At 36.2% G+C, this 26,386-nt stretch overlaps 1 protein-coding gene across 1 annotated transcript in view; it reads right to left on the bottom strand.

The window, feature by feature from the left end:
• Positions 1–26,386, bottom strand: part of luzp2 (leucine zipper protein 2) — a 337,413-nt gene that overhangs the window by 166,675 nt on the left and 144,352 nt on the right. Inside the window, exons 2-3 of the mRNA XM_002936503.2 lie at positions 4,791–4,908; positions 3,260–3,330 (exon numbers count right to left, since the gene is read on the bottom strand). Coding sequence (XP_002936549.1) covers positions 3,260–3,330; positions 4,791–4,908 — 189 coding nt within the window. The remainder of the gene's footprint in view (positions 1–3,259; positions 3,331–4,790; positions 4,909–26,386) is intronic.

The raw sequence follows: 26,386 nt of genomic DNA, 5'->3' as shown, positions 1-26,386 counted from the left end.
GTCATTAGTGAAAAAATGGTATTGAGAAAGCCAGACTCGGGCCTCATTGGAAAGTATAAATCAAATGTTACCTTACATGTTTATTAAAGGAATACTGTCATGGTAAAATATTATTTTTTCAAAATGCATCAGTTAATAGAGCTTCTCCAGCAGAATCCTTTATTGAAGTCTGTTTTTCCAAAATGCAAAAATAATTTTTTATATTAATTTTGAAATGTCCCATGGGGCCCAGCAGCAGATCAGCAGAACAATGGGAAGGGAGCAGGATAGCAGCTCCCAGTAGGTATCAGAATAGCATTCAATTGTAAGAAATCCAAGTCCGGCTTGGGACTCCTCCAGTTACATGGGAGTAGGAGAAACAATAGGTTACCTGAAAGCAGTTCTAATGTGTAGCACTGGCTCTTTCAGACTCAGGCACAATGCACTGAGATGGCACCTACACACCAATATTACAGCTAAAAAAAATTACATTTGTTGGTTCAAGAATATTAAATGATAGAGTGAATTATTTGCTATGTAAACAGTGTAATTTAGAAATAAAAAGTACCCCAGAATCCCTTTAACTTTAGTAAATATGTAAGAACAGAGGCAATTTCTTGTGTCTCATGGCACCAATGGAACGCTTCCCAATGGAACCAGGTTTCTATTCTGGTGATAAGCACGAGGCAATACCTCTTCTAACATTCATTGATGGAGCTTTGGGCTTCTCATCTCACTAGATGTTTTACTTAAACACATGCTACAGAACTTCAGAACAGTCATCGGTCAATCTGTCTAGTATCTCACTCATCATCTCACCAACCCATCATGAATTTATTTAAAGGAGAAGGAAAGGTAAAAACTAAGTAAGCTTTATCAGAAAGGTCTATGTGAATACAGCCATAAGCACTCACAGAAACGCTGCACTGACTCCTCTGTGAAAAGATTTCTTGTGTCTGTTTTCCTCACACACAGCTCTCTCCCCTCTCCTGCTCCCCCCTCCCTCAAGAAGTCACTCTCCCCCCTTATAAATGTGGATCTGAGCCAATCAGCAGGAAGCTGACTCATAGGGGCAGATTTACCAAAGCACGAATTCGAATCCCGAATGCCAAAAATTCAGATTGGAAACAAAAATTTTGCCGTCTTTTCGGTGCCGTTGCGACTTTTTCATGTTTTCCGCGACTTTTTCATTGCCGCCACGACTTTATCATATCTTGTGCGACTATTTCGTTGCTGTTGCAATTTTTTCGCATTGAGCGATTGTAAACGGCAGAAAAACTGATCGGATTTTTTTGCGACGGAGACGAAAAAGTTGCGGAAAATACGAAAAAGTCGTTACAGCGACGAAAAAGTCACAAAAATACTGATTCATTACGAAAGAAACGCATTCAGACGCCTTCAGACTGTTTGTGGATTAGTAAATGTGCCCCCTAGTCTAACTAACTGAGCATGTACTGGTCTGGGTCTCGGTGCAGGAGTGAGGCATTATGGAAATTTTTATACAGCTTAGCATTTTTTCTTCCTATTTGGCTTCGGATCACCTGAACGGGACCCGTGAGCCACATTCAAATGGTAAAAGTATTGGAGAGCAACACAAGCCTGACAAAGTATCCTGGTGGTGCCACTAAGAGCAATAATTGGCTATTTAATAGACCCTATGTTGACTGGCTCTGTTTGGCATTATACTGGGTTTTTATTAAACCAAAACTTGCCCCCAAGCCAGGAATTAAAAAATGGGCACCTGCTTTTGGGCCCCTGGGAGCAACATCACGAGCCACTGGTTATTGATCACGGCTTTAAGGTCTCCCGAGACTCTGGATGCACATGTGTTACTCTTGATAAAGTGCATCCAAAGGAATGATTATAGCTAAAACCAGAATTGTTTTTGTACTGCCACTGGAACCAACTGACTTTGCCTGTACCACATGGGACTCTGGCCCCATGACATCACACTCGGGTACTATTTGCTTTTCTGCCAGGAAACCCTATCTAGGCAACTAAACTAAAGGTAGTTCCTATCTGTGTACTCACTAGAGTATTTGCGACTAGCAAATTTATTTTTGCCACAACCCTACATATGTCATAGGACTTTATGCACAAATGACTGATAAAATTATAAACCTTCCACGTAAGAGATGGCCTTACACAATGTAAAAGTTGGGGGTAGGAGAAGGTGTAAAGGGAAAAGGAACTTTACAGCAGCCCAGTGGTATAGGTAAAGATTCTGGAACAAAACAACAGATTTTCTTTTATTAATAATTAATAATTCTGAATTTTAAAATTAAAACTTCAACTATTTTTTTATCCTGTTTTTATCCTTGAGAAAAGTCCTAATGAGGACCGAAATGTCGGTTTTAAACAATATGTTTTCAATAAATCTTTGATAAAATTTGAAGGGTGTGCCGGCCACGGATCATTTTTTTTGTTATATATATATATATGTCTGGATCTTTTTGAATGGTTGAAAAAAGTCTATTCATAACCTATTCAGAAATATATCAAATGCGTGAAATTCTTTTTGTGGAAACTTTTGGTTCAGTAAATCTGAGATTCACATAAAAATCAATATTAACTTTTTAAATGATTATTTTACAAGTGAACATTCCTAAATATCTGTTTCATTGTTATTTTACAAGAAAACCTTTTTCAGAGTTTGTACTACCAGCAGAATAGACCTTTATACCTAACATAGACATAGAAAATAGATTTTGACCCATTTAGGTCATCTTTATTGTTAGGCTTCTTCTATAATCTTGATGCTACTTTTATTACAGATAAGCTTCAAAAACACTTATAAAATAATGCATTATGTGATAATGTACATTCATTTTTGTTACCAAACCCACCCCAAAAAACTTTTATATCATACTTAGTGATTACATTAAACGTCTCCATGGTCATATTGAATCATAACGCAAGTGAAAGAGAAGAGATGGTGAATCATAAGGAATTCTTATATATAATTTTATTGTGTTCTAGTTGACATTTTTTAAATATTTTTTACGATAAAATCAATTTCACCTAGGCATTCAAATCACTTTTTAAATACTTATGATTTTACCTATTACATTTAAAAAATATATTTCAGCATCAACATATTTCTCCCCCACCCCATTTGCCAGCTGTATATAAGTTGATTGAAGGAACCCTGCATCTCCATTGACAAACCACATAATCCACGCAATTCCCACAATCTTTTATGGTTGCTTTACAGAACTTTTTGTATTTATATGGAATGTCAGAGACTAGGATTTATATTAGTATACTTGTAGAATCTTACCTTTGTTTTTCTTCTAATTCCAGTAATTTCTGTACATCACTTTTGGCAGATGCCTCATTCTTTTTCAAATACTTGGAAAAGAGAATAAAAATATAGAATTTAGTTATTGGATGTGTTTTAAAAAATAAAATCTGGGCTAATAATTAGTGATGAGTAGTGATGAGCAAATTTTTTCCCAGGCATGGATTCGCAGCAATTTTCCAGATTTCTCCATTGGTGAATTGTTTTGCAAAAACTTCCATGAAAATTTGCAGCAGAAAAACTCGCTGTGTGTCAAAAAAGTTGTGGTCACGTCAAATTGTGAGCGGTGGTGTGACAAATGTGATTAGCGCATTTTTTGCCATTTCATGAATTTCCCTGAATTTTTCGCCCCAAGGAAAATGGGACAGATTCATGCATCTTTTTGGAATTTTTTTTTACATGCAACATTTTTTTTTGCAGTGCAGGCAAAAATTTTTGATCACCCATTTTTTTTGGCGAAAAAAAAAAAAAAAACCAAAAGTGAAAATTTGCCCCAAATCCATGCCTGCCAAAACATTTCGTCCATTACTACTAACAATGAGATAATTTTAGGGTCAAATGCAAATTTCAGTTGATCCCATGTGACAATCTTTAGTTTAAAAAGAAACAGAAAGTTGTGTATAAATGGGCTTGGCTGTGGACTAGAGATGTAGCGAACTGTTCGCCGGCGAACTAATTCGCACGAAAATCGGGTGTTCGCAAGTTCGCAAGTTAGCAAATTTTGGGTTCACCTTAGCTGGAGCCAAATTTTGACCTCTCACCCCAGAGCCAGCAGATACATGGCAGCCAATCAGGCAGCTCTCCCTCCTGGACCACCCCCGGACCACTCCCTTCCATATATAAACTGAAGCCCAGCAGCCATTTTACATTCTGCCTGTGTGTGCTTGAAGAGTTAGCATAGGGAGAGAGCTGTGCAGGGGTTTGAGGGGCAGTTTAGGTAGCTTTGCTGACAAGTAATCTACTTTCTACTGCTCTGTATGTAGCTGCTGTGGGCAGCTGTCCTGCTGATCTCATCTGCTGTAACCCAATAGTCCTTGTAAAAGCAGTTTATTACACAAGTTTAGAAATGTAGTGTGATTTCTGCCCTTTACAGCACAAAACGCAACGCTGTGTCAACAACGTATTTTTCAGAGAAATTTTTGCCCTTGATCCCCCTCCTGCATGCCACTGTCCAGGTCGTGGCACCCTTTAAACAACTTTAAAATCAATTTTCTGGCCAGAAATGGCTTTTCTATATTTTAAAGTTCGCCTTCTCATTGAAGTCTATGGGGTTCGCAAAGTTCGCAAAAGTTCACACTTTTTGGCAGAAGTTTGCAAACGGGTTCATAAACTTTTTTTGTGAGGTTCGCTACATCTCTACTGTGGACCTCATGTCTTTTTATAGTATTTGAACTCCATGGTAATTTCTAATATGCTTATATTTTACAGTAGAGAATAAATTATTAGCCTGGGGCAGAAATGAATGACCCATGTCAATGCTCTGATTGAGTTTTTTGAAAATCAATCTTACCTGGAGGTTTCCTTTGATCCCTTCTAGTTCTCGTGAAGTTTTTGATAGTTGTCGAAGAATGCTACTTCTTTCCATGAAAACTTCTTTTAGCTGCTTTTCCAAATCGTCTTTACCCTGTCTATAAAATAAATGATAACAATTAACAGAAATATCATAGACGATTACTGGATACAGTAGAAGAAAACTAAAGGCTGCACTATAACCAGTGTGGTTATGTGGATATGAAATGAACAGAAAAACCCTAAAATGCAGCATAGACAGGGTTCTAGAGGGAAACACAGAATGAGTAAAAATGTTTTAACTGGTGATGAGCCAATCTGTCCTGTTTTGCTGAAAAATTTATGAAATGGCAAAAAAAATTGTGAAACGCAGCTACAGCACAACTTTTTTTTTTACATGACTACAACTTTTTTGACTCAACCGTGTTGTATTTGACGTGGCCGTGACTTTTTCCTCATTTGACAATTTTTTTTCATGCAAAATTCATGATTCTTTTTTTCTTCTGCTCTAAAACTTGAAATATATAAATTTTCGCCAGACATGGATTCGCAATGAACGTCCGCATTACCCCATTGGTGGGGGTTTTTTTGCACAATTTGGTGTGATCGTCAAAAAATGATGCACATAAAAAAATTGTTGTGTGCATTATTTTTTTATGTGGGCAACAATTTTTTTTGACAATTTTCAGTGTTTCATTAGTTTTTCGCTATTTTGCGCATGTTTCCAAAGTTTTGCAAATAACCACATTAGCAAGATTTAGCCCATCGTGTGGATGACCAAATCAGGTAAAGATTTTCTCAATTGGCAACCTCAGCAAATTATTTGATTTTCTGGCTTAAGGAACATCATAAATATGTAAAGCAATTTACAGTTCAGCCTTACAGTCAGAGCTATACAGCGATCAGCATGATACACTTTACCCATGGAATTCTACAGACAATCTAATCCACAAAGATTTAGATCTAAAAATAAAAATTACTCAATTTGTAATAAATATGTAAACAAACTAGAGAGCATGCAGTCTATAGAGAATAAAGGCAGTTCTTGAAAACAACATCTTAACTGTTTATCACAGACGGTAATCTGGAGACTGAACCTTAGATATTGCTATTGACAGAAGGTTTGACCTCAATTAGCTGCCAATCAATAATGGCTAAATAAAGCTATTTGCTTTTGAGATGAAAACTTATACTGATTGCTTTCGATCAACACTTTTTTGAACCACAGTGCTTGCAGTCTACACACACCGAAAACAAGAGGGACATGCATAGAAAGCTGGTAAAACTTACAAACAATGGTAATATTAAAACTCAGAAAAACTGCAGTTTTATAAGGCCAAAACAGATTATACATGAGATAAAGACGTTAAAAGCTTAGGGCTCTGGCACATGAGGAGATTTGTTGGCGGCGATTTTTAAAAGAGAGATTTGGCAACAAGACGAGCGACACAACGCCAATGCTAAACCAATGGAAATCGCCAGCGTCAAAACATACAAGGCTACTTCAAGTCGCCTGCTGTTTCAAATCACACACAGACCCTTTTCTGAGCGACTTGAGTAAACATGTGGGAGGGGTAACTGTTGAGTGGGTAGCAGATCGCCTGGAGCTCAACTCGCATGAAATCTCTTCGTGTGTATTGTCGTGGTGCCAGAGCCCTTAGGTATATTTCTAGATGTCCAAGAGCATCAAAAGTAATTGTGGCTGTGATACTTTCTGAAGGTTTTAAGCACTGATGCATTGACCTGCACCAATGATGATACGCACATTATATTTCTAGGTAATGGAATAACAATTAATTAATTTCATAGCATTTTCTTTTTTAGTTTCTTTACCTTTCCCACCTCAGGTGACTACCAGCCTACAATCAGCTTTCCAGGTTCCCACTATGTGCATTGCAAATGGGCCATATTATTGGTCAATATCAAAGTGCCACAACATGTCTGTTTTAGGTGAACTGGTCAACAATATTCAATAAGTGTGATTAATTAATGATGAGCAAATTTTTTTGGCAGGCATGGATTCACAGCGAATTTCCGCATTTCACCATTGGTGAATAGTTTCACAAAACTGCGGCGAAAATCCGCTGCGGATAAATTTGCTTGCGTCAAAACAAAATCGTGGTTGCATCAAAAACAGGCACGGTAGTGACAAAAAAGACGTGTGCAACAAAAAATTTGATTGACAAATGCGTGGATTCGTGGATTTTTCTCCGTGTCACGAATAATCATAGCATTTCTCTGATTTTTAAGCAAAGCAAAACGGGACAGATTTGCTCATCATTAATCTCTCTGGGTGATCAAATCATTTGTAGTGATGGGTGAAATTATTTAGCAGGTATGGATTTGCGGTGAATTTCCGCATTTCGCCATTGGTGGATTGTTTCGCAAAAATAAAACATATTAGCCGCATAAAAATTTGAGTAGAAAAAAAATTGTCCCCTGCAGAAAAAAAATTGACACCCACCAATTTTTTTTTATGTGCAACATTTTAGTCGTTTCCCAAACTTTTTGATCTTTAGCGAATCTTTTGAAAGATTTGCAAATTTTTGGTGAAGCGAAACGGGACAGATTCGCTCATCGCTATTTATTTGCATTTATTCTGCCCATATGTCTTTCTTTCTGTCTATCCTATCATATATTTTCATTGAACCTACTTTATTTTCCAAAGGAGAACAAAGACAGTTGTTGACTTTTTTGAGTGGCGATTTGAGGTTGATTAAATAACCATACCTCTCCTAAATTTAAAAAAACGAAATCATTGTTACTAAGTTTGTGGAAAGAAGTAAGCAGAAATTTCCAGGTCTTATATCAAAATATTTCAAGGGAAGATGATATATTTTGCACATACACATTGAAACTGCAAAACATTCAGACATCCAACTTCAGTTGCTGTCTGCTCATTCTATTGTAAGATTTAAGAAGGAACAAAGCATTTACCAACTGTATATATATTTTTTTTTCACAACACGGCTGACAAATGGATATGGCTACAGGGACACATCTCCCTGAATAAAATGAAACATTCTTTTCTACCTAATAAAACTTGGTTTTGTCTTAAATTCCCTCCAGAACCCACACTGTAAAAACTATTCATTAAAAAGAAGTTTGAGGTGGGCGATATAAAAACAGAAGGAAACAAATAGAATTGTAAAGATGCAAACCTTTTTCTATTTGCTATTAATCCTAATTACCTACCAATGGTTATTCAAAAATGTCCTTGCACACCAGTAACGTCACACTGACACTCAAAGAATAGAATCATAGTAACCATCAACATGAAATTGTTTATTTTCAACACAAAACCATTTGCAGTATTTTATAATTGAGTACAAATGATATTAATATTATACACTTGTAGGTATGCATGCATAGTCCCCGCACATATTGCTACAACAACCAGTAATGAAGCCAACATTCATAATTCTTTACCTTGAAACACTGAGCTTTCTCTTGCGCACATTTATGAACACTCAGGCATTCAGACTCGAGCATTTGTATCCCAAAACCACGTTGGAGTTCCCAAACCCTTGCTTGGTTTCTTCATCCGAATAGCTCGATTCGTGCAAATCGGGTTTTTCTTTTCCCAGACCAAAAATAAAAAGCTTGGCACCTAAAATCTGCTGAGCTTTTTATTTTTTGGTCGGGAAGAAGAAAAAACCTAATTTGGTCTATTTGGGTAAAGAAACCACGCACGAGTTTGGGACCTCCCACATGGTTTTTAGATACAAATGTGCAGAAGCATTCATACAACTCAAGTGACACTGGTCTCTAGAGAAGAATACAAATAAAAAATATTTTATTGGCCAAGTCCATGATATATTTTTTTTTCCAGTTCGGGTTTATTAGCGCTAAAAAAACTCTTATTTTTTTTAGATTTTCTATGTGTCAAAAGGGCTAAATATCCAACTTGCTGAGATCATGTCAAAGTCAATGGCAGATGTCCCTTCACTTTCCTGGAAGATCCTTCTTTTGTGTCAAAACTTTTGTATTTATCGTAATTTTCACTCTGGTTTTTGGGCAACAATTTGAAAATACTAATATTTTAAAACTAATAAAACCTATCAATGAAACAAACTGAACTAAGGTTACCAGATTACACAAAATTGAGGGATACTTCTGATAAATGTACGTTACTTGGCTGCACTAATTTCAAATTGGTATCACCAATTTTGTATATGATCCAGTAAGCTTGTTATTAACATTTTTACAATATTAGTGAAAATGTACTTTGAACACATTAATGAACTGACAGTATTACTGTATGCTGTAAAGGAAAACATACATGAATGCAAATCAATAAAACCCTATATATTGTATCTAAAAAAAAAAAAAGGTACCACCCATATCTCAAAGTGAAAATTAGGAGCTACCCCAAATTATCTCTGACACATTTAACAAGCTGGAGGCCAAAGTACAATAATTGTAAGATAGTAATCATATCATCTAATGTTTCATACTGCATCAAAAGGTATATGAAATGAGAAAGGCTGATCTCTACATAGTTACATAGTTACATAGGGTTGAAAAAAGACCATTGTCCATCAAGTTCAACCCATCCGAGTATGGTTAGAGACTAGACAAAGTTATTTTATCTCATAACTGGTACAGTTAACTACTGTGCTGTTATATAAGCACTGTCTCTAAGGGGCAGATTTATAAAAATGTGAGTTTAGAGCTTAATACATAAAAACTCCCATGTTCTATTCATTCCTATGGGATTTTTAGAAGCTTATTTATCAATAGGTGAAAGTTAGAATCCACCCATTGATAAATACACTTCTAAAAATCCCATAGGAATGAATAGAACATGGACGTTTTTATGTATTAAGCTCTAAACTCACATTTTGATAAACCTGCCCCTAAATGTCTATCTCACGTCCTCCCCTATCATATAATACTCTGGTTCTGCCTTCATTAATACTGGAGGATTATACAGTTAATCCAAAACCAGGTAGTTATTTTTGAATTCCTGACTTGGTGTCAAGTTTTAGTTGAATAAAAACAAGATTTACTACCAAATAAAGCCCCCTGTAAGCTGATAGTGTGCATAGAGGCTGCCTAATAGCCAATCTTAGCCCTTATTTGGCACCTCCATGAACTTTTAACTGAGCCACAGTCAAATGTAAAAAGACTTGGGGAGAAACACAAGCACCATAAAAGTTCATGGAGGTGCCAAATAAGGGCTGTGATTAAGAAAGGTTAGGGACCCCAGTCTAAATGAATACAGAGTGTGGGATATCAAACACAAGATGCAAACATGATTATTGCTATTCACAAGCATAACTAATGTTCCCATGATAAACTGAGTAGTAGTTCCTGTGAAAGACTGATGGTGTCTTCATGAGCTCTGTGACTGATTTGAGTACATCTGTGACCAAGGAAGAATGCACACGTTTTGGCACATCCAAATGCACAAATCTCTGTAAGGATTAACTAGCAGTCACTAGCTTTAGAGACCGATTCATTAAGTAGAAGAGGAAGGATATTATGATTATGATTATGATTAAGTTGTGCAGTAGCCACGTTTGGCAAATTTTTCACTGTTTCAGGAATTTTTGATCAGTTTCACAAGTTTCGAAGAAGCAAATCCAGACAGATTTACTCATCACTAGCCCACATCTCTATCGCAGCTAAGTAGAAGTAACACACTATTCCCTCCCCAGAAAGTTAATGATATCAAACAGTTATAATATGGCCTGGCTCATAGAGATGTAGCGAACTGTTCGCCCGCGAACAAATTCGCGCAAACATCGGGTGTTCGCGAACGCGTATGTTCGTGAACTTTCAGCGTATGTTCACAGTTTGGGTTCACGCGGCGTTTTCCGACCCGTATTTATCGTCGCAAAAGTATTGTACAATACGCAGCACAAGTCACACATGGCGTTTTTCCGCAAATCACGTTTTCATGGTGTTTAGCGCGACATAGCAAAATAGCTTGCGTTTTTACGCAACGCTGTGCCAACAAAGTATTTTTCAGAGAAGTTTTTGCCCTTCATCCCCCTCTTGCATGCCACTGTCCAGGTGGTGGCACCCTTTAAACAACTTTAAAATCAGTTTTCTGGCCAGAAATGGCTTTTCTAGGTTTTAAAGCTCACCTTCCCATTGAAGTCTATGGGGTTCGCAAAGTTCGCGAATATTCGCTGGTTTTGGCGTAAGTTCGCAAACATGTTAGTGAAATTTTTTTTTTAGGTTCGCTACATCCCTACTGGCTCATATACACAATACATTTCCCAATTTCTAAAAATATGAGGGTTGATTCACTAAAGTGCGATAACGCTTAACGCATGCTTTTTCGTTAAAATTGACAAGAAAAAAAACACCCGATTCGCTAAAGTATTATCGCATGCGTTAATTCGCATATCGCATGCGTTAAATAGTGTGCAATCGCATGCGTTAACTTTGCCGCATTGTGTTAACTCATAACGCATAAATAATACTAATGCATGATTCACAAACAATTAGACGCGCTAAATATCGCATTAGTCTGTGGGAAAATTAACCCCTACTTGGGGCAGGCGGTAATTATAGAAAAGTACAGTTAATGAGCTTTTGGCAACACAATATGGACTTTGCAGTGGGATTTATTCAGTCTGTGTTGGCCCTAGAGTGATGCAGCCTCCAGTTTGCAGCATTTTCAAAAAAAGTAGTTTTACGAATGTAATGCCATGTATGGCTAATAAGGCAAGTAGCACACTGAGTTAATTAGCACGCGTTGCGTCAAATACCGCATGAACATAGTCTTTGCGACTTAAATAATGCAAACAGCATCGCGTCTAAATAAACGCAAATATCCTTTTAGTGAATCATGCGTTAAGACGTGAAAAATTAGATGCAATAAAATTTTTAGCTCATGCTATAAATAGCGCACGTTTTAACGCACTTTAGTGAATCAGCCCTATGGTCTCTCCGTGGCCTTTTTTTAACCTGTTAATTACAGACTGACGTGTTATTTAACTGCAGTCAACTTTTGGTCTTTTCCTTACCAGTTCCCATCTAATCTATTGCATACAGTATAATACCTTCTTAATGATGCCTCTAGATCTTGATTCTGAATTTTGGCCTACTACATAATAATAGTCAATTGATTATGTTGGCGTGTACCTTTATCACCTCAACCTTTGTCGGGATTGATAGGACTTGATAGAAAAAATTCTCAGCCTTAAAGGAACAGTAACACCAAAAAATGTATATATTTCAAAGAAATTAAACTATAATGTACTGCTGCCCTGCACTGGTAAAAGTTTTGTGTTTGCTTCAGAAACATTATTAGAGTTTATATAAACCCTGGTGAGTAGCCATGGGGGCAGCCATTCTAAAGAAGAAAAGGCACAGGTTATATAGCACCTAACAGATAAACCCTGTAGAATACAATGGTGTCTTATCTGTTATCTGCTATGTAACCTGTGCCTTTTCTCCTTTTTTCCAACTTGAATGGCTGCCCCCATGGCTACACAGCAGCTTATTTATATAAACTATAGTAGTGTTCCTGAAGCAAACACCCCAGTTTTACCAGTGCAGGGCAACAGTGCATTATATTTCAATTACTTTAAAACACTTTCATTTTTTGGTGTTACTGTTCCTTTAAGGCTGGGTACCACCTGTTACTGCTCCAGACCCCACCCCTGGGGGGAGGGGCAGCTCCAATTGGTAAATGATAAAATACATATTAATAAACTGTGAATCTTGAGATGCATTACAAAGTCCAAGACTGTAGCCATCAAGTATTTTATAGACTTAGGAAATCTAGATTTTAAATGCATAGGACATAAATATAGAATTATTCTTGAATACATTCCTCTTTCTATTTTTCACAGATTTTAGTGATTCACATGCCAGATGGAATGAATGTACACTAATTATCTATTATTTATTTGTCCAGATAATCTACATACATTTTTCATCTCTTATATACAATCTGATTTCTATTTATGGCTTAATTGTTTAATAATTAGAATGGATGGATAGCCCACTCATCTGTAAAGCATTCATATACAATTCACATTTTGTATACATTCATTTCATTTAAAGCCCCCCCAAAAAATGTATGGGGTTATACAAGTTGCATAGATTGTGCCAGGTCTAGTACACCATAGTAATGAGACATTTCTTTTGTACAGCTAAGAAATAAATGCTACTTGTTCAGTGGTTGCTATGGGTTATGACTCTTTATAGAATGCAGATCATGGTTTTTACTAGCCTCCCTGTGCTTTGCTTATGTTATCCAATGGCAGTTCACCTAAATGATTTATATACTTATACTTGCCAATGCAACAGACTGAGTTTATTGGTGCCATTAAAGGTTTTATTAAATCCATATTTCTACATATTTGTACTTTTTCTTATATTAATAGGGTTGTCAAACTTGTTCTTTGGAGCTAGCTTACAAAAATTAAGGGTAAAATAAAGATATATGTGAAACCCTTTGCCTAAATGGGAGGGGCAGGGAAAAAAAAAATTCTTGGACTGCCTTATTGGGCACTTATTTTTGACAAAGACAAATTAAGAAAAATTGATCAGTTCCTTCCTGGCTTCCTGGATCTATTTCTAAATCCTGTCAGGGCATTAAATGCATTAGTATGTTGATGTGGTCCTCATCCCAATGGTTTGTTTTGGTTTTTGGATTTGATTAGTGATCGCTCAACCCCTGGGCCGAATGATGGGATTCATCCAATATTGCACACCTCAAGGTGGTCATATCAGTGAAATCATACCGTGTATGGCAACCTTAAGGGGGAGATTTATTAAGACATGAGCGCTCGGAGTGTTCATTCAAACGCTCCAATCGTATTTTCGCAGATTTTTTCACGCAACTTTTTCGTACGCTTGCGCGAAAAATTTGGAAAGGTTCTGTTGCTGTTTACAATCATTCGGTATGAAAATTTTGTGACTTTTGGATCACCAATACGATATTATGGTGACTAAACGATTTTTTCGTAAGCATTTCTTGATATTTGTGATCTTCAGAAATGATTGTATCCAATCCGAATTTTTCCCATTCGGGATTCAAACTCATGTTTTAATGAATCGGCCCCTAAGACTTTCTATAGCAGAAGGAGTGAAGATGAAGAAAAGAACTAATAACCAGCCAATTGTTATACGTTGGTGCACTACGTGAATCAGGAAGGGCAGAAATAAAGGTACAACATTTATTTAGTTTTTAATACAATTATTCAGGAAACCAAACATAGCACAGCATCAGTGCTTTTGAGCATCTCAAAATACTATCCATATGCAAAGCTGGCTTGTGATCTATGGCATGTGTATAGTATATCAGTGCTGCTTACTCAGAGGTAAACAGTTAAAAAAAATACACATTTTCAAATATTTTAGATGCTAGCATTGTACGAAAATATTCTACCAAATGTTTAAACAGTTGCCATACTACTGAATGCAGACATCTGTCACTCCTCTCCAATATTTCAATAGTTTTTGTTCCCCCTTTGCACCATTTGCTATAATACCTAAATGATAAAGGAAAGACTGACTTATGATGATATGGTGAATGTATTACAAGGTAAATCAGCTTGAAAAAGGAACTAAAATGTTCTGAAAGCTCGCTATGATTATCTTAGTTAGCCAATAAAGGTATCACCTTTATACCACTTTTGTTATTTTTTATTCCAAAAGGGTTACCCTGTAAACAAGGTAATCCCTACTATCACTTTACCTTAATTTGTTTTAAAATGATAATAAAGCACTATTCATTTACTAATTCACTAGTTACACAATAACTGCTAATCATTCACAGAAAAGCACATATTGTTTACTTTAAGTTTATAAGAATCATAGGATTTATCATTCCGAGGCCAGAGATGAATGTAAAAGTACCTTTTCCCCAGTAAGTTGGACATTTTATAAGCCTTGTAATTACATGGATTTGGATTTTTGGCTATGGTATTTTGATTATGCAATACACCCCAAAACCCCCTAGCCCACAATCAGCTTTAGATAATTATTATTAGTGATGAGCGAATCTGTCCCGAAAATGTTGGCGCTATACTTTTTGGACGTGCGGTGAAATTTTCTGCAGCAAATTTTTTCATCCGTTCCACGAAACAATCCGCCAATGGCAAAACATGGAAATTCGCCACAAATCCATGCCTGGCGAAACATTTCGTCCATCACTAATTATTATCCTTTTCACGATTGAATTCACAAACTGCATTTTTCCTTTTCACCTTATTTTGTAACAAAATAGAATAGGTGTGTGGGGTGAGATGGAAGACTAGAGGGCTGATTCATCAAAGTACGAGTTTGAATCCCGAAATGGGTAAAATTCGGATTAGATACGATACGATTTCTGATGATCGGAAATGTCACAAAAATGCTTACAAAAAAAATCGCAATAGTCACGACAATATCGTAATGGCGTTCCAAAAGTCACAAAATTTTGTATCTGAACGATCGTAAACTGTGGGAAAACCATAGGACTCAATGGCACTCTGCAACTCCAACCTGTCACGATACCGAAGCTTAAATGAATCCGAAACTTTCGTACTCGTTGCAACAAATGCGATTTTGTCGCACAAATTGTTGCAAAGTACGAAAAAGTTGCGTAAATTAACAAAAACATCGCAAAAAATGAAAACTTAGTAACAATACGATTTTTTTTGTATTCAGAAACAATCGTACTTTGATAAATGTGCCCCTAGGGTTTGTCAGCCAGAGACAGTGACAAGACAGTGACCCCCAGGAAGATGAAAATAATTTCAATATTTCTATAAAAAGGGCATTTATTAATGTTCTTCAAATGTTGTTGGAGTACAAATCCCAGTACAGGTATGGGATCCCTTATCCAGAAACCCATTATCCAGAAAGCTCCGAATTAAGGAAAGCCCATCTCCCATAGACTCCATTTTAATCAAATAATTTTGAATTTTAAAACTGATTACCTTTTTCTCTGTAATAATAAAACAGTACCTGTACTTGATCCCAACTAAGATATAATTACCCCTTATTGGGGGCAGAACAGTCCTATTGGGTTTATTTAATGGTTAAATGATTCCCTTTTCTCTGTAATAATAAAACAGTACCTGTACTTGATCCCAACTAAGATATAATTACCCCTTATTGGGGGCAGAACAGCCCTATTGGGTTTATTTCATGGTTAAATGATTCCCTTTTCTCTGTAATAATAAAACAGTACCTGTACTTGATCCCAACTAAGATATAATTACCCCTTATTGGGGCAGAACAGCCCTATTGGGTTTATTTAATGGTTAAATGATTCCCCTTTCTCTGTAATAATAAAACAGAACCTTGTACTTGATCCCAACTAAGATATAAATAATCCTTATTGAATGCAAAACAATCCTATTGGTCCAGAATACCCTTGGTCCCGAGCATTCTGGATAATGGGTCCTATACCTGTATAGGTCAAAATAGGCCCGGATTATGGTAGTAATAAATCAGCAAGAGCTTAAGGGCCCAACATTTGAAACCCTGAATATATATTTTATGATTACCAAGGGTGACAATAAAAATCAAATAAGGTAGATTATTTTTAGTGCAAAAGAACATGGCATACCAGTAATTGTGCTGCCTGCAAAGTTTCTTCTGAGATGCCTAAATTGATGAGTAAAACAGGACATGTTGTAAGATACAAAATGTCATTTTGTTATAGCCTCTGCAGTGGCATGAATTTATATTAATAAAGGTGAAAAGAAATAGCGTCTGGGTTTTTGCCAATTTGTGGAGGTCATTCGGAACGTAGCAGCAAGGACTGTTTGACTTCTATGTTGAATCTATTGATCTGAGTCCTGTATAAATTCCGATGTCATTTAATATCACAACATGGATATTGGTTTGGAATTGTTTTATACATGTCACAGCTGCTACCATTGCAGAAATGTCCAACTAAATTAGACTTCTAAACCTCTTCAACATCTCATTTTGACAGGATCGCTTGAAACGGAAGCCACCATTCCCCCGACACGTCAATCTTTCTTGGAATTGGAATGATATTTATTTTTTTTAAATGATACACTGGGTCTTTAGCTTTAGCGCGCAGTTTGCGCTACTGATTTATACATCCTGAGGGTAATTTGTAGACATGTCAAGGCATATTATGGATTTATACATACGTGAAACTATAATATATTGAATTTTTACCGCTATTGTGAAAGCAATAGATACAAAGCTATACACAAAGCTGACAGTCTAATTTTGGTGCTGTGGGTACTGGAAGATAATTTGGCTTGACTGAGATTACAAGAAGCCCCTACGGGAACTGATTGAGATTGAATATCATGTTTTTAAGAGACTTTACAGCAGTATATTAATGCCTAGTGTATAATAAATGCTTTTTAATCTGGCAAGAAGCAACAATAGACTCTTTAGACTTCATCAGCACCCAAGTGTTAGCAGTTTTTTATGTTTGCTTCCCTTAAAAAATGAATCTAATAAACATTGTATACTTTAGCATTAGTATACAAGAGACATATCACATTTAATACATAATCCAGTAATATTGTATTGTTTCCAGTACAGCAATGCATTAAGAAATTCAGTCAGGTAGCTGTACAGGTACAGGTATGGGACCCATAATCCAATAAGGATTAATTATATCTTAGTTGGGATCAAGTACAAGGTACTGTTTTATTATTACAGAGAAAAGGGAATCATTTAACCATTAAATAAACCCAATAGGACTGTTCTGCCCCCAATAAGGGGCAATTATATCTTAGTTGGGATCAAGTACAAGTACTGTTTTATTATTACAGAGAAAAGGGAATCATTTAACCATTAAATAAACCCAATAGGGCTGTTCTGCCCCCAATAAGGGGTAATTATATCTTAGTTGGGATCAAGTACAGGTACTGTTTTATTATTACAGAGAAAAGGGAATCATTTAACCATTAAATAAACCCAATAGGGCTGTTCTGCCCCCAATAAGGGGTAATTATATCTTAGTTGGGATCAAGTACAGGTACTGTTTTATTATTACAGAAAAAAGGGAATCATTTAACCATTAAATAAACCCAATAGGGCTGTTCTGCCCAGAATAAGGGGTAATTATATCTTAGTTGGGATCAAGTACAAGGGACTGTTCTATTAAAATGGAGCCTATGGCAGATGGCCTGTCCGTAATTCGGAACTTTCTGGATAAGGGGTCCGATACCTGTATTGCAAAGAAACAAGAGAATGAATTCTGATTCCATATCAATAGTGACAAATAGTAATGAGCGAATCTGTCCTCGAATCTGTTTGCGAAACGGCGAAAAATTTGTGAAACGCATTTGTTGCACATCTTTTTTTGACGCCCGTGTCTTTTTTTTTGCCCGCATCTATTTTTTGTCGCCACTTTTTTTTATGCGACCTCGCCCTTTTTTGACACGACCACGCACTTTTTTTGATGCGCCCAATGCGGCGCACGGTTTTGCGAAACAATTCACCAATGGCAAAATGCAAAAATTCGCCGCGAATCCATGCCTGGCGAAAAAATTCGCTCATCACTAGTGACGACATGGACAGCAATTATCAACCCTCTTTCGAATAATTCCCACCTTAATTTATACTTTTATTAATTTATGTTTGTATTGTTACAAAATACATCACTTTTAAGTTTTATTGCATAATTTTTGTTTCCTATGGAAATTATTTAAGTTACTACTTTTGTATTTGCATTACTAAGGTTCACTGTAATATTTTTATGTGAAGTCTTTAATGTTCTTCATGTGTGTTATAATTAGGGATGTAGCGAACCTCAAAAAAAAAGTTCGCGAACCTGTTCGCGAACTTCCGCCGAAAATTGCGAATATTCGCGAACTTTGCGAACCCCATAGACTTCAATGGGAAGGCGAACTTTAAAACCTATAAAAAGCATTTCTGCCCAGAAAAGTGATTTTAAAGTTGTTTAAAGGGTGCCACGACCTGGACAGTGGCATGCAGGAGGGGGATCAAGGGCAAAAACCTCTGAAAAATTGACACACGCCGTTTTTCGAAATGATCGGTAATTTTGCGACTTTTTCGTATTTTCCGGCGCTTTCGTAAAGTTATCGTAAATTTTGCGACTTTTTCGGAGCTTTCGTACCGTTATCGTAAGTTTTGCGACTTTTTTGGATCTTTCGTAACGTTATCGTAAGTTTTGCGACTTTTTCGGAGCTTTCGTAACGTTATCGTAAGTTTTGCGACTTTTTCGGAGCATTCATACCGTTATCGTAAGTTTTGCGACTTTTTCGGAGCATTCGTACCGTTATCGTAAGTTTTGCGACTTTTTCGGAGCATTCGTACCGTTATCGTAAGTTTTGCGACTTTTTCGGAGCTTTCGTAACGTTATCGTAAGTTTTGCGACTTTTTCGGAGCTTTCGTAACGTTATCGTAAGTTTTGCGACTTGCGAACATCACGAAAAGTTCGCGAATTTGCGGACTTGCGAACACCCGATGTTCGCGCGAATTAGTTCGCCGGCGAACAGTTCGCTACATCTCTAGTTATAATTACTTCTAAACACACATGTTAAAAATGTAGGAACATTAAAGCAGAACAGGAGGATTATTAAGCAACATCATTTTTAATTAGTGCCAGAATTAGACTAGACCTTGAGGACAGAGAATAATAATAATAATCCATTTTTTCTTTGCATCATTTTATACTATTGTAGACTTGTGGGATCCACAACAGACAATCTCTTAGCTTTAGGCAGTTTATTTAACACAGGGGTGCCCATTTCAGCATACAAAACACAAACCAAAATAAATCCTTCCCTCTGGGTGCTACCTTCACACAGTAGATTAGTTCCCTCACTAACCTGGTCCCTTGTGGACTGCCAGTAAGAAAACACACCTTTCCATACACAGCCTTTATGTGGAAAGTGAGCTCCAATATGTGAGCTGGAATACTGGAATGGATCATCTGGTCCGCTTGTTCCTTCCAGAACCCTATAGCTTCCAGCGCAAGACAGCAAAACCCAGAGAAAAAGTTCTCTGTTTATCAACATCTCCTTTAAAGTCTACATCTCCTACTGTGGAGTAGAGATGTAGCGAACTGTTCGCGCAAATTCGCGGACTTTTGCCGATGTTCGCCACTTTGGGTTCGCCGCGGTTTTTTTTGGCGCCGCGTTTTTTCAACTTGGTTTTTCCGCCGCGTTTTTTCACTTCATTTTATCGCCTATGCATATACATAGGAATAGCTTGCGTTTTTTTTTTTGGCGTTTTTTTTGGCGTTTTTTTTACAAAGTATTTTTCAGAGAAATTTTTTCCCTTGATCCCCCTCCTGCATGCCACTGTCCAGGTCGTGGCACCCTTTAAACAACTTTAAAATCAGTTTTCTGGCCAGAAATGGCTTTTCTAGGTTTTAAAGTTCGCCTTCCCATTGAAGTCTATGGGGTTCGCAAAGTTCGCGAATATTCGCTAGTTTTGGCGAAAGTCCGCGAACGGGTTCGCGAACATTTTCGGCGATGTTCGCTACATCACTACTGTGGAGGACCTAAAAGGTAAACAATTTTTCTTATTTGTTGGGTCATTCAGGTATGGGATCGGTTATCTGGAAACCCGATATCCAGAAAGCCTGTCTCCCATAGACTCCATTTTAATCAAATAATTCAGATTTTTAAAATTGATTTCCTTTTTCTCTGTAAACAGTGCTTTGTATTTGTTCCCAACTAAGATATAAATAATCCTTATTGGAAGCAAAACAATCCTATTGGGTTTCATTAATGTTTTATTGATTTTTTAGAAGACTTAAGGTATGAAGATCCAAATTACGTAAAGACCCCTTATCTGGAATACCCTTGGTCCCGAGCATTCTGGGAGCATTCCTATACCTGTACTGTATATACTGTATCACAATGTAGAAGTGCTAAAAAAATTAAATAAAAAAACTTAACACAAATATTAAATAGTGAATAGGTTTCAGAAAGGGAATCTACTAGTTATATCCCACTGAATAAGTCCTGAATCAATATAAGAATAAATAGCAAAGATTTTCAGTGGAATAAAAACAACAACATTTATTGGCTCAAATTAACAACAACATAAATTATATGAAAAGCATACTATACCAAACAATGACCAGGTGCATCCTAATCTCCTAACGCGTTTCGCACCATGTGGCGCTTCATCAGAGGAGGTGTGGTTTACTTGTGTCACTTCCCTTATATACCCTTAATTATTAAATATACAGTGTGTAGGGCTACCTAAACACCCCATACCAAGCTAATAGCATATCAAATTTATAAGACATACATAGCCATGGGCTTTCAGGTCGCCCTATATATAGCACATATTATATATATCATTATATTAGAAACACACCAATAAATTCAAAAACACAAAAAAACCACACAACAGAAACAGAATTGTGATCACCTAATTAATTAAATAAATAAATCAATAAATCTACGGCTCTAAGAGCCTATAAAGGCAAATATCTTAATTGATCCCACATATTAAAGTGCATAATTGTGCATAGTTGTGCATAGGATTCTATTCCAATAATACTTAAAAAACACTTAATGTTGTTGCATCCTGGAGGTTCCCTAAATGTCAAAGGCTAATATTATAGCCATATGACCATAACAATAATTAATCACTTTAACCTCATATCATATACCTTTATTATAGATGTTAAATATTAAACATAAAAACCCTGAAACCTCCAAGATGCATCAACATCCCAAGTGTACACTAGTGCTCAATAAAGATAATAAAACCAATAAATATATGCAATATAAAACTACATATTACAAAATATTAATATGAATTTTTTCTAATTATGATTTTTTCATAACCATGATTTTTTCATAATTTTTTCATAATTATGATGACCCAGACCAGTTAACTTAAAATTATTTTTTCAATTTAACATAATAACAATTCATACAATGTATACAATTTCTTTAAACAGTTTTTTCAGTTTTATTCGGTTCAACATTATAACATCTCCTATTTATTTCAATTCCAAGGTGATATAAGGAAAGGTTTTAGCTCAAACTTTGTATTCATTCCTTTTGGTATCACGGTATCCAGCGTAAATATCCATTTAGATTCCAATCGTAAAAGTTTGGTTACCAAATTCCCTTCACTTTTTTCATCTATTTAATCTATGCCAAACATATTAAATTTCATTTGTTTTCCTTTATGCACATAATCAAAGTGTTTATATAGCGGATTATCACTATCTTTATTCTTTAAACCTCTCAGATGTTCTCCTAATCTTGTTCTCAGCTGTCTTATAGTACGTCCTATATAGAGGGAACCACATTCACATTGTAGACAATAAATTACATTTTGGGGCTGATTTACTAACCCACGAATCCGACCCGAATTGGAAAAGTTCCGACTTGAAAACGAACATTTTGCGACTTTTTCGTATGTTTTGCGATTTTTTCGGATTCTGTACGAATTTTTCGTTACCAATACGATTTTTGCGTAAAAACGCGAGTTTTTCGTATCCATTACGAAAGTTGCGTAAAAAGTTGCGCATTTTTCGTAGCGTTAAATCAGCCCCTTTGTGTTTGACATGAGATATAATTATCAATTTTATATTCTGTATCGGTATTTTTACTTGAAAAAGTTTTTTTATTACTACTGTATTTACATGACTTGCAATGCTTACAAGGGAAGAAACCTTTTGGATCACCTAACCATGTTGTTCCTTTGGTCAATTTTCTTTTTGACCTTAATTTATTAGGGGCTACAATACCTGCTAATGATTTAGCTTTTCTACTAACTACCCCCGGTTGAATATTTAACTGTTTCAATATTGGATCTGCCTGTAATATATTCCAATTTCTTTTAATTACTTTTCCGATTTTTTTATATTGGACACCAAAATCTAGAATACACTTTATTTGTTCTCTCTTTTCAGCATTAGCAATTTTAACTTTTTCACCTTTTTTGTCACTTTTGCTGTTATTTTTAATTCTCAGCTCATCTACTCTTTGTAATGCCATTTGCAAATCACATTTTTTATATCCTCTTTCCCCAAGCCTCTCACATTCATGCCTTGCCTGTTCTTTAAATACATCGTGACTGGAGCAATTCCTATAAAGTCTCACTAGTTGTGCATATGGTATCGATTTCACTGTATGTTCTGGATGAAACAAATCTCTTCTCAGGATAGTATTGCCTGCCACTGGTTTTCTGAAAAGTTTCGTATTAACTTGTCCCTTTTCTATATAGAAAGTCAAATCCAAAAAATTAATCTTTTGCATATCATATTCCTATTATACTGAAGAAAATGATATTTTGAGATTTTATAGCACAGATTTATGCAGTTCTTAAAGACAGAAATAAATTATTCTAACCAGTACTAATCATGATTTAAAATTTGCAACAACTGAGTAGCAAAAAAACCTCAAAATTGCCATCTAAAGTTAATGTAAAAGGTAATGGGAGTTCTATTACCTAATGTATAGCTATTTTTCAATATATATTTTTGAGTAGTGATGAGCGAATCTGTCCCATTTCGCATCGCTGAAAAATTCACAAATCTGAAACGATGAGAAATTCATGAAATAGTGGAAATGTTGCGCATAAAAAAAAAATTGTCACGCACGACAATTCTTTTGACACTCGCATCAATTCTTTTTGGTGCGAGACAATTATTTTGCCACTAGCAACAATACTTTTCGACAATTCTTTTGACGCACAGGGAATTTTGTCACCCATTTTGCAGAAAAATCCACCAATGGCGAAACGCAGAAATTCGCCATGAATGCCTGTCAATTTTTTTTTTCCGTCCATCACTATTTTTGAGATTAATTAAAACTTTTGTATACTCATTAAAAATTAAGGGTCGATTGTAATTTACTGCGTTCTAGGTTCTTTTTTCATGTTTTTTTATGTGATTTTGTTTCTGAATTTTTTATGTTTGTTCTTAAATACTGTAAGTGCACATTCAAGATTTTTACGATTTTGAGTTTTTATTCAAATTCGAAAAACTTGTGTTTTTTTTTATAACTGTCCTTTAGATTTACAATATTAGTACCATCTACCCTGTATGCCTTCTACTGGATTAGCTTGAATATATTTAATATCAGCTACAACATAACTATATGTATAGGAAAACCATAATGCTTTTTGGATTTGTCCAGTAGAACTCATATAGAATGGATGCAATTAATTAGCACTTATCTTCAATGATCTGCTTTCAAAAGAATTCATGGTTTGAAACACAGCTAATTCATTATCAGGTGTAATAACTACTACAGTATCTACTATTCTGCTATTGATTATTCCTTCTTGTGAACAATGAAAGGCAACTATTAGGTTTGTAGCAGCGGGTCAAGAACAAAGAAAGGAAAGATAAGCTCCTAGATTGGCAGATATAAGCCTTTTTTAAATGTTTAGGTTTGTAAAATAGAGGGGCACATTTACAAGTTTTTTTTTTACTTCTAGATAATTTAGAGATTTATGAATGGGTTTTTGCCAGAAATCAGTTTGTTTTATTTTTGTTCTCTCGAAAAATTCGAGTTTTTTAAAAATAACTCCCAAAATCCGACAGGTTTGATCTGTCGAGTACCATTTAGTCCCATGGAGGCTTAGAATAGTAGAGGAATAGAATAGTCAGTGACAGTCTGTACTTGACACTTTTTTAAGGAGAAGTTAATCCCCTCATTGTTCTCAGTTTCACCCAGTTCAAGTGGAACTTATTCCCTTCATTGTTTCCAGTTTTACCCAGCTTTAAAGGAACAGTAACACCAAAAAATGAAAGTGTATAAAAGTAACTAAAATATAATGTGCTTCTGCCCTGCACTGGTAAAAGTTGTGTGTTTACTTCAGAAAGTCTACTATAATTTATATAAATAAGCTGCTATGTAGCCATGGAGGCAGCCATTCAAAGGAGAAAAGGCACAGGCACATAGCAGATAACAGATAAAACACTATTGTATTCTACAGAACTTATCTGTTATCTGCTATGTAACCTGTGCCTTTTCTCCTTTTTTCCAGCTTGAATGGCTGCCCCCGTGGCTACACAGAAGCTTATTATATAAATTATAGTAGTGTTACTGTAGCAAACACACCAGTTTTACCAGTGCAGGGCAACAGTGCATTATATTTTTATTACTTTAAAGCTCTTTCATTTTTTGGTGTTACTGTTCCTTAAGGGGAACTTAATCTCCTCATTGTTTACAGTTTCACCCAGTTTCAAGTGAAACTTAAACACATTATTGGTTTCCCAGAATGAGGGCCAATGCTCCTAAAATGGCTGCTGGAACAATTCCTGTTTTTCGAGTTTTAACAATGCTTTCAACGCAAGAAATTTGGGATTTTTTAATGTAAACTCAAAATTTTGTATGAATGATTTACGCTTTATCATGACATTTTAGAAACACAGCAATGATTGAGTTTAATTTGAATTTATACCATGTCGAGTTTACACGACTTTCAAGGCCAGAAAAAAATGAATTTTAGTAAATGTGCCCCTTAGGTTGGCAGATACATAGCTTATATTTAGGTTTGTAAAATATAAGGGCACATTTACTAAGCAATTTTGAGTTAAAGTCAGATTTTTTTTTTACTTCTAGATAATCCCATAATTGTTTTCAGTTTCACCCAGTGAAACTTAAACACATTATTGTTTTCCAAGAGTGCCAATGCTCCTAAAATGGCTGCTGGAGCAATTCCTGTTTGGGAAAAATAAAGAGGTTCATGGAAACGAACGTCCATTTAAACTCAAATTTTTTCGAGTTTTAACAATACTTTCAACTCAAAAAAGTTTTTGAATGTAAACTCAAATTTTTTGTACAAATGATTCAAGCATTATCCTGACATTTTATAAATACAGCAATGATGATCATGTTACCGTATTTTCCGGCGTATAAGACGACTTTTTAACCCCGAAAAATCCGTGCCAAAGTCGGGGGTCGTCTTATACGCCGCATACGGCAGGGGGAGCCTATGTACCTGAGGTCACTTCTCCAGCAGCAGCTGCATCTCCCAGGCAGGCAGAGCCCCGAGCACCGGCGGCATGAGCAGGGCCCAGCATGCACAGCGGCTAGTAACGGGGGAGGGACTACCACACAGCAGCTGGGCATGGCGGCGCGACTGCACGAAACTGACACTGTGCCTCAGCCATGCAGTCACTTATCAGGAACCTGACCCGGAGCCAGAGAAAGCCAGTGAGATAAGTGCCAGCCCTCCTCTGCTCCTGCCTCCTCCCACCCCTTCTCTTCTTTCTCTCTCATACACTTTCACTCCTGCTCTCCTCACTTGCCTGTCTCTTCCTTCACTTTTCTTCTCTTCACTCAGAGTCACCCCAACTTTTCCTTTTCTCTCCAGTGCCCCTAAGTTATTTGACTTTATTCCCAACATGTCCTCGTCCCAGAGCATTCTTATCTTTTTCCTTTTCCCACTCCCTGCTCTCTCCTTGCACCTTCCCCTCACTGCTTCATAGATAGCTCATTTACAAGTGTCACTGACACCGCAACTGCTTAACTGCCAAAAAAACACAAAGGATTAAGACTAACACAGAATAGAATTATAAAACTAGTATAACTATATAAATAGAATATATAAATAGCCTATACCTTACTAAAAGAACTAGGAGGCCTATTCATTAAAGGGAAATACAAAATTCCACATTCATGATCATGGTTTTACCAGTTAAAATTTATTACACTTTCCATCCGAAGAAATAACTTTGTGAGACACTGG

This window comes from Xenopus tropicalis, chromosome 4 (assembly GCF_000004195.4).
Source record: "Xenopus tropicalis strain Nigerian chromosome 4, UCB_Xtro_10.0, whole genome shotgun sequence".
Classification (NCBI taxonomy): Eukaryota; Metazoa; Chordata; class Amphibia; order Anura; family Pipidae; genus Xenopus; species Xenopus tropicalis.
The sequence above is the reverse complement of the archived record's forward strand: the minus strand, read 5'-3'. Positions and strand labels throughout refer to the sequence as shown.